This window comes from Hakea prostrata, chromosome 1 (genome assembly GCF_041222555.1).
Source record: "Hakea prostrata isolate BN-2017 chromosome 1, UWA_Hpros_2, whole genome shotgun sequence".
In the NCBI taxonomy this organism is placed as follows: Eukaryota; Viridiplantae; Streptophyta; class Magnoliopsida; order Proteales; family Proteaceae; genus Hakea; species Hakea prostrata.
In genome coordinates, this window is record NC_142600.1 from 68,418,518 (window position 1) to 68,428,863 (window position 10,346).

Sequence of the window (10,346 nt, forward strand, 5' to 3'; positions counted from 1 at the left end):
CTTTCAAGATTCCTCAAAAGGAAAGGAGAGAAAATACTCACAAAATTGTGAGTAGGAGAAGCATTAAAGAAAACTAACCTTTCGTAATGATTTTGCAAAGATTCGGATCACAGACACCTTCGGAAAAATGGAAATCGCTCCTCTCTTTCGTTTCTCCTTTTCTCCAAAGTTTCCGCCTCTTTCTAGCCTCCAAAAATGCGTTTACGGATGAGATAAAACATAAATAGGGTTTAAAAATCCGAATTTCCAATTTTGCCCCTAAACAGAAAATAGGGTGGGGGTTGGTTCACCTAAACGGCTCAAACTTCTGGCTCATGGTTGGACCCCCAAACGAACTCCAATTTTGATGCTTTTTGGCTCGTTGGAAAGGTCTTTCGACGATTTTTGATTTGATATCTTATTTGCGTCAATCGGATTCTCCATCACTGATCTACAGATATTCCAAAATTACCCTTTTTACACTATCGAGACTAATCTTCTCTCTTCACTTAAACTCTAGGAGAGTTTTTGAGTCATTATAAGGGTCATCTACCAACATTTGTTTAATTTCTAATCCTTCCGGTTCGAATTGAATGGTCCACAATTGTCGCCGAATCAAGGCCCAGGTTCTCGGTCTTAAAACCACGGGTTAAAGGGGTAGAAATCCGGGGGATTTCACACACCACACCCAAAGGAATCACCAAATCTCTTGGGTTTCTCCTCTCCTAGGCCCTCAGCACCTCTCTAGCATAAATAATGCGTTTATGAGGAGTGAAAACATAAAATAGGATTTTTAATTCATGAAATACCCATTTTACCCCAAATTGGGTAGGGGGCGATTGGACCAATCCGGTCAACCGGCCCTACAATTCCGTGATCCCGAATGGTTTGAATGGTCTTTTTATGGCCTACACATTGGTATATTTACCTTAACATTTGAGTCTCCCTCCATTGGTTTTCGGACGCGCAGAAATATCCTCTTAAAGCCTTCGTGATTGACCTTCTCTCTCCTCTTGAATTCTAAAAGAGTGGCCGGGTCATCTGTAGGGTCATCCACTACCATGGGGTCCATTTCCAAACTTTTGGGCTTAACTCGAATGGTCCACAGTTGTTGTCTACTTGAGCTCTCGGTTCGCAGTCCTGAAAACCATGGATTAAAGGGTTAGGAATCCGGGGGATTTCACAGAGCATAGTTGAGAAATGCAAGTAGTCTTCTTTCTTGTTGTTGGACTTAAGTTGGATGCCACTTGGCATTCCCAAAAATAAATTAAATTTTCATCAGCATTAATACACTCTGAGCCTACCATCAAAGGTGTTAAAACTGAATTCTTTGAAACTCCAAATTCTTAGTGTGCATCCTTTGTTTTTCCAATTCAACCATTTGTCGTTGCTTGGTCCCTTCCACCTTCTTGTAAATTTCATGAAACATTGATATTTCTTGTGCCTGAAGATGGAACTTTCTCATCTCCTTATCCCTCCACCAGCTCTTCCTGCTCAGCCTTGAAGATCCATAATCGACATCATCAATAGCAGAGGAAGGCCGTTTCTCATTACCTTGGAAATTATTTTCTACTTTGCTTTTGCAATTCTAGCTTTTATAAGAAGAAGGAAGATAGGGCCAAGTTGAGTTTCTAGATTTGAATAGGTTTCTACATCGTTGGTGAAGGTATTGATGAAGACGATGGTGTAGTTGAGTTTTTTCATCAGATTTTGATAGGGATATTTTTGGAAAAGAAAAAAAAAAACAGTAATAGTGATTTAACAATTTGTAAGCAACGATTGGACTATATGTCCAATGAAAATGGCGTGTCAGTGCTTTAAAGCCTGCATTTTATGGTGCCAGTGCAATTTTCTCTAAATAAAAATAAGGTTGAGAATAGATGCTATTGTGACAAGAAATTCCTTATCCATTTGAGTCGGAGCACCGAACCAATTGGACCAAAGGCAAGCCAAAAGAGACGGTAAAAAATCGTTGGTTGAACCAAAGGTATCTATGAGAGGACCCACTGAAATGTGCTCGCTAGTTGGCAGAGATGGGCCCAACCTTAATCTTCGGTGTACTTGTCGGCACTCGCTTCACAAAGAAGGCGTGACAAGATCATACCTCCCCACAAAGAGGTCATGCGTGCCTAGGCATTAAATTCAGCATTTAATGCACCGTACTTATACATTAAATGAACAACATTTATCAGAGAATACACACGTATTGCCCAGATCTCCGGGTCTGGTTTTCGGTCATTTCACAAGGGAAAACAAGTCCCATATGGAGGGGACACTTGGCAGGGCCCTTTGCCACCCTCATAAAACATGTTCTCAAACACCAAACTTCTTCTACAAGATTGTCCCAAGGAGATGGACGAAGGAGGAGAAGGTGAAGATGGATCTTCTGGGTCTAGCTTCTTCTATATAATGGTAAACCATTAAGCTCTATACCTACTGAAGAAAACATTCTCAAGTTCATTTAATTTGCCCCTTTTTTGGAAGGATTCATGTGGTCCAGGATCTGACTTACTTTTTGAAGGTGGCTTCCCGCCCCCTAAGGCGGCCCACTTTCACTTGTCTACTTGGTCGTAGGTAGTGGTTCCGAGATTCTTGTGGCCGAACTAGAAGGAGGAGATTCTGCAACAACAAATGCCAAACACTTTAAGATGATGAAAAATAGCAAAACTTGAGAATGAGAATAGATACCAGAAAGGCCTTAAAATTGTAATGCCCCAATCTCCTTATAAGAAGAAAGCCGTCATTGATCAATGATCGATGTTACTTAGGTAGTGAACCAAAATACACTAAGAGGGTTATCCATAAACAATGTAAATAAATAAAATCCACTAAGAATATAATAGATCGTGGTGAAAATTATTCAAATATAAATCTAAAACACTTCCATAAATTGTTTCATAGTTTTGATGAAAATTCAAATAAACATCTAAATGCCAAGAATTACAACCAATGAAAATTTTCAACATTAATCTATTATAAGAAATGTAGTAGACAAATCTTGATCTTCATCCTCTAAATATCCATCATCCCTTTATCAAGTTCATCATCAGTAGAAGTAAGGGGGTAAGTTTCGAGAAGAAACTTAGCAAGTACAACATAATACATATCACAATTTCATTTCTTTTTATACTTTATATTTAATTAAATAACAATCTTATACAAATAAAATTAACTAACATGTATAAAATAGAAAGAAAAAAAAAAAAGAAAAAAAAAAGAAGAAGAAGAAGAAGAAGGAAGTCATGACATACCCAATAATATTAATGAAACTCAATGTTGCTAAGAAGATACGTACCCTCACTGCCTCATTAGTCTAGAGTCAATAGGATGCCCCATGCCGTTATATGGAATGCGCATGTTACACAACCCAACATCCATCTAACTAACCAAATATTTTCAAACTCAATGTATGTTCACTGTCGTTACATGGTCTGTGTGTGTTACGCAACCCTAATATGGTCTAAGATCAATAAGATGTCACATGCTGTTACTTGGCTTGCGTGTGTTAAATAACCAAACATCTACCTACCCTAACCGAATATTTTGGAATCAATGTATGTTCCATGATATTACATGCTGCTCGTTACTCAACCTTTACATACATTCTCATCCAAAACATTTACTAACTCAAATTACACATAATGCTAATATAATCATGACATGTCTTTGATGAATCAAATGCAAACAATGCAAGATCATATGGAAAAATGATTTTTTGATAAAATCCATTATTAATTGATACATAATACAACAATAAACAACCCAATAAAACATAAATCTAAAGATACATCCATGCTTATAGAATGTATTAGTAAATTCAAGGAAGAGATAAATTACTAGTAGATCATGATAATCTCATAAAACAAAATCTAAAAGAAAATATATATTTATACTCATAAACAAGATGCTAATAAACCAAAGATAATCTCAGACGGCATAATCTAAAATGTATTCATACTTAAAACCACATAATTAAAAAAAAGAACAAATCAATTACTAATAAATTATGTAAATCTAATATCATCTAAAACTCATTCATACTCAAAACCAAATTATAAATTAAAGAAAAGAATCAATCACTAAGAAGTCATATAAAATTATAAACCTGGCCGTAGAAAAAGAAAACAATAATATGTTAAAAGTATGAAGATTGTACTTACACCTTCAAGGCTCTATATTATCTTCTTCTTTTCCTTGCACCTTTATCTTCCGTTTCTATTCTTGCTTAATCAATATGGGTTCTCAATTCTCTCATCTAATATATTCACTGTCAACTTCATATTTTCACCATCCATCTTCTCTATCCCCTCAATATTCCTTCAATATTACGTCTTCACCATCCATCTTCTCTCTCCTCTCAATATTTTCTCTTCCTAAATTCCAAATTTTCACCAATATTACGTCTTCACCATCCATCTTCATTCTCCCCTTAATATTCCTCAATATTCTCTCCTCCTAAATTCCCACACCTACATTTATGTATCTATGAGGCATTGAACCTTAGACCCCTTTCTTTTTTGGTTGCCAACCCCGGTTCCAAGGCTTTGCCCTAACTAATCCGGTGTTCGACCCGGGTCATTAGACCCCTTTCTTTATTCAAGGTGATTGTTAACCATTTACTTAATCCTCAACTTATGATTGAAATTAATAAATTAATTCTAGTAAGTATGTTAATTTCATACCAGTTCGGCCTTTAACTATAATTATTTGAATATCAATACGAAATGCCAAGACTACCCCTATGCTTTAGTCATGGGTGTTATAAAAACTCCCTTAAGTCTTTCCACAACCTAGATCGCTGCAAGTTTGTTGCGTGTTGAAGATTGCACTACCTTTACATCCCTTAACCACACATTGATTTCAAGATTGATATATACTCTGTTGACTCACCGCAGCTTATGCTTTGGGCTGTATTCATATCCACCCTCCCTGCAGAAAATTTAATTTATGTAGGTGTGAAAGATCCGTGATAATGGTTCTATGTGGCCGTTTATGTGAAGGAGTTCTTTTTAGTGGGGTTTCTTTAATTGGAATAAGAAACTCATGATATGGTACTTCTTTGCAGGAGTAGGCTTGCAATTTAAAGAGTCAGACTGTAAGCAGATAATCAGGTATTTTGCAGGTGAGATTCAATCCCCAATGGTAGTGGAGCCTTTGATCCAAGATATTCATTATTTAATGGATAACTTCATACATTGTATCCCTGCCTTTATTCGTAGGAGTTCTAATGTAATTGCAAATCTCTTAGCCAGGAAGGCCCTTTCGGTTTCGGGTCCGAAAGAATGACCGTCTTCCACTGTGTTGTTGGTGGAATTGTGTTCCCCTCCACCCCATGCTCGCTTTGAATAAGATTGTTGTTTACCAAAAAAAAAAAAAAAAAGGCTTGCAATTTAAAGAGCTGTTGTTCCTAATGGTTTAGTTTTGCACCCTCTTCTTCTTAGTACTCTGTCTCAAGAAATATCTTAACATGTTGATTTGAATTAATTAACATAAACTGAAATCTTTCAGAGGTCTAATGACAAGAATCCTGTTTAGCAATTACCACATATAGTTCGGGTTTTCTTCATGTAGGAGAAGCTTTTTAACAAGCTTAGGAGTAGACCTGTAAATGGATAGCCAAAATTCACCTATGAATTCGCATTCGTATTCGTTTAAGGACGTCTGTATCTGGAATTTTTTTTACCGAAAAATATTCATATTCGTCCGCTAAGCAACCGGATTTAGATAATATCCGGATAAAATTTTATCTAGATAGAGTAAAGTATTCAACATTTTTTTCTCTGAAAAGTGATAATAATCGGATCCGGAAACCGGTAATTGGATAATAGGAAATTATCCGGTTAGAATAAAGTATTAAATAAATTTTTCTAGAAAAGGGGTTAATAATCAGATTCGGAAACCAGTAATTGAAAATTGAAAATAATGAATAAAAAATGACGGAAATTAGAAATTGAAAATAAAAAATAAAAAAGAATGACAATCACCGATCAATAATTGGATAGTTTATTGGATCGGATTATTATCGAATATCCAATAAAGTTATGGATTTGAATTCGGATGCCTTCTCTAAATTTTTGGCGGATGCAGATTCGGATTCGGATACTAATATATCCGAACCAAATCCGATTCGTTTACAGGTCTACTTAGGAGGTTGCTTTAGAAAATCGAAGATGTTCCTCAACTTATATTCAACCTTTTTTTATGCTATAGGTATATGATTTTCCAGGCCTGTGATGAAAGTGACGATGCCTTCTTTGTCTTAAACTTGCAGTCATGGGGATAGCCAAATATATTCTTGCCAGTGGAACTAATTGGATTTCCATGTTCTTTGAATTGTGTTAACCAACTATTTACACAGGTACCTGAATGCTGTAATTACCAACAATTAAATGGACCATGTTGTGGAATCTAATGGTTCAGTCGTACGACTTTCCTACAAGAACTTCATCTTACTTGTGCACCAAAATGAGTAGCAAAGAAGTACTGCAGTATGCAGTTAGGTGTGTAAATAGTAAATTCCAAGTGAATGGCCTCTGAAATCTCATGGACATCCTTGTACAAAGACATGATCCAAACCTGCAGTCACCGGATTGCACAAGTGATGCCTACAGTAGTGAATAACCAGCAGAGACTGTGATGGAGTTGGACATCTTTTAATCTTGATACAACGAAATCCACACAAACATGGACCGAGTTTCCTAGAATTTTCTCAGTATTCAGTCTGATAACTGAACCACCCCAAGAAGCCACAACAGTCACCAGAAGAGGGCAGGGACAATGGCCTCATTTTCTTTATTGCATAGGGGGAAAAGTGGTTAGACACAGGAAATTCTTTCCAGTAGACAAGATAACTTACTCCACAAGAATCATGTCCACATTGCCAAAGAAACATCTCAATTTGGGCAGGATGTCTAATCTCCAAATTGAAGACCAATATAGTTCTTTATATTAGGAGGGTATGGCATTGAGACTATATTCACCTCCCTCCATGGTTGTAAGTAATAGGCCCATCCAAAAGAATGGGAGCCATTTTTCGATGTTGACTGGATCTAGGAGTCTATGTTGTTCTTGTCAAAGAAGGGGGATCCTGATTCCTTGCTACAGCATGGATCTCCTGGAACTGAACAGAGTCTTGAGTCATCTTGTATCCCATTCACCTGAGAGCCAGTTAACAAGGCTGCTGGCTGTTGGCTGTGCACTTGATGGAAAAGGATGTGTGATCCGGCCTTGAGGGAGGTGAGAATCCGATATTACCATTCTATCAATCATTTCATCCAATTAAATCATCAAAATGGTAGGAGTCAGGGAATTCGCTCAATTCTCAACAGCAGGAGATCAGACTGGGGCAGAGATTTTTAGTTGGGAATGATGAATGATGGCTACCAACCCTGGGATATAGGCATGTGTGACTGCATTCAACTCTTGCCCAATTCCCAGCCAAGAGTATATTTACATAAGAACATTCAGTAGTAGCAAGTGGGATTCAGTAGCAAATAAGGACAAAGCATGATTTATGAAGACTTGAAATGCAGGCAAACCAAAGTGATAATCTGATTTAGTGTTGCATCCATTCTCTTTGCATTAGATAAGCTTTCAAAATGGGAACTTACAATCAGGCCATTACCAATGCTATTTCTGGCTTGGAGGGGGGGGGGGGGGGGATTGATGACAAGCAATATGTTTGGACAAAGACATCATAAGAGAAGAAATCTATTTCACCGTAGGGAGATGCAGTTGACAACTTTCCTGCTTCTTTCTGTTCTTTGGAATTTGCAAACTACTTTCTGTGACAAATCCAATGATTAAATTATTTTCTACCCAACCATAGGTTTTACTTTTCTAATCATCTGACTACAGGGTCACTGATCGCAATAGATGTTGAAGGAGAGGAATATATATTATTGTGAATCTATCTGTGGACAAATGAATTACAGTAAGAATATAAATTTCTCGATATAACTCAGAGTAATCACCTGGATGAGTAATCAAAGAATCAACGAGGGGAGGAACAGAAATGAATGTCTCATCGAACTGTAGCTGTTAGCTCTTCAATTCTGGACTTGATCTTGTGTAAAGTACCCTCCACGGCCAAATCGAAGGCGTCTTTCTCAGCCATCAAACCCAGGGAGCTTCCATGCCTTCTGTACGTAATCTTCGGCATTATCTGTATCAACTTTTCTCGCATCCTCCGAACTTCAACAGCAGGGATCGCTTTAAGCACATTTGTGATTCTCAGCCCCTTGGACACCACATCCTCTTTGGGTATGAAAACTGAGAACTCCCCATACTGATCCTCCGGCAAATGCCACCCGTACTGCGATTTCGCAGACAATTGTTCAAAGAATACTGGAATGCAACCTGCCAGTATCCCATCAAAGGTGGATCTTCTTGTGGGCGTCTCTCCAGGGGGTTGCAAGCAGAAGATCGATTGAAGCATTGGCCTCATGAATCGAATTGGGTCATGCTCGCAGACGTCTTTCGAGCAATCGACGATCTCACAGTTCTTGTATTGGGTATTAACAGAAGGGTGGTCGTTATTGATGACCGTAACGTTCTCGCACTCTTCACGGATGCTATGGCGGATGTTGGGGGCAGAGGCGACGCCACCCCCACCGGCGAAGAGCATGAGGGTAGTGCGGCGAGCGTGACGAACACGAGCAATCCATGAGTGGAGCAAAGCAAGGTTTGGAGGATGGAAGGAGGTTGGGTAGGGTATGGCATGTTCCTGCCATGGCCAAGGCCTGGATTCAAGGGTGAGAGCAGTGGTGTTATAGAATTCTGGGATTTGCAGAAACGAAGTACCCCAGATTGGGGGATCGTTCGTTAAGGGTTGGGAGAAATCCCAGGCCGGGCGAGCGAGCACCAAGAAGTGGTCATGGCCGGAATAGCGAGACCAGATTTGTGGGTTGTCGTAATTGAGGAAGCGGTAGAGGGAGAGGCCATGGTCGGCGCTGGAATTAACTTCTGGGCCATAGAGGTAGCGGAGAGAGTCGATGCCGCCATAGTAAGGGAGGAAAATTGCTTGGGCTTTGGAAGGATCAGAGGCGAGGCATGGGTATTCGAGGATGCGGCGGTGGAAGAGGAGTTCAAGCATAAAGGGATCGGTTCGGTACCAGCTGTGGGAGCGGTTGTGGGTTCTGTGGCCGAGGCCATGGTTGGCCAAGTAAGGGCAGAAATTATCGTAGAGAGGATAGGCGGAACAGTTGGGGAGGAGATCCAGGTTGAATTGGGATGGGAGCTTTCTGATATGGATCCATCTTCCTTCACAAAAATCTGAATTGGTATCCTCCGATTCCGATTCAAGAAGCGCAGAAGCGGTGGCGAGAGTGATAGAGAAGAAAAGGAAGATACAGAGAATGAGATTGGCGATGGTTATGGATTTGCAGGGTGGCATGGTGGTTGGGCGGATTATTAGGGAGGAAGAAGCGGAAGAGCGAGGAGAAGAGTGTTGTGGTGGCGTCGGTGATGAAGAATCATTTTACCATCACAGAATCTTTCACCCTTTCATCCTGCTCAATGCTTAACAACACTCAGAGAGAGAGAGAGAATTGGTTGCAGAGAGGAACAAATTGAGTGAAACTGCACTTTCCCAGTGACGAGAAAGAGAGAGAGAGAGAGGGAAATGGGACTACGGGAGTAACGAAGGAATCCCGGATCGGATGTTACAGGCATCAGATCAGATACCCGAACGACGGTGAGATGAAAAGAGAGTTGCTTCGCACGTGTCATCGGAACCGTTGGTTAGGGTTGGGCAGATTGGGTTTTTCAGCTGGCTTGTCGGTCGCATTATGATGAGGTGATGCTATTTTGACTTTTCAACTTCTTCGAGGATTGGTGATGATGATTTCTAGGCGTGCATTATCGCTGTTTCGCACACACTTTCATGTATACGTGTCGCTTAGCTATTGGTTACTTTCTTTGATTAATTTCTTTTTTCTCCACAAAGAATCATTACCCTTATCCTTATTAATTAAATGGAAAATAGATAAGTACGTGTATGAATTCTTGGAAGTACTGTACTTGTACCTTCACGATCGTTTTTAATTGGTAATTTTCATCTGTCCCTGAGGTTTTCTACAGGTCATTTTAGTTCAGTTTAAGTTTCTTTTTGTAGATGGCTCTCCTGTGATTTCAAGAAATGATTAAATAAGGACATACTTAAGAGAAATAGTTAGTTTAATAAAATTTGTGATAAAAATACCTTTGTGTCCTTTGGACTTCTTTTTATTATTTTAGTTTTAATTTACTAAAATAGATACTATCAAAATAAATAAATAAAAAATTTACTAAACTAATTCCTTGCAAAAAAAAACAAAGATCAATGTAAAAACTTCACAATTGAAGGAGAAAGACAAATGGTCTGCTTT

At 38.9% G+C, this 10,346-nt stretch overlaps 1 protein-coding gene across 1 annotated transcript; it reads right to left on the bottom strand.

Annotated features, from left to right (window-relative positions):
• Positions 1 to 7,636: 7,636 nt before the first annotated feature.
• LOC149029563 (Exostosin family protein) lies at positions 7,637 to 9,582 on the bottom strand. Its single transcript, XM_089141952.1, has 2 exons — positions 7,953 to 9,582; positions 7,637 to 7,763 (listed from the first exon to the last, which is right to left on the bottom strand). The coding sequence occupies exon 1, from the start codon at positions 9,371 to 9,373 to the stop codon at positions 8,003 to 8,005; it is 1,371 nt and encodes a 456-aa protein (XP_088998078.1). The 5' UTR covers positions 9,374 to 9,582; the 3' UTR covers positions 7,637 to 7,763; positions 7,953 to 8,002.
• Positions 9,583 to 10,346: the final 764 nt, after the last annotated feature.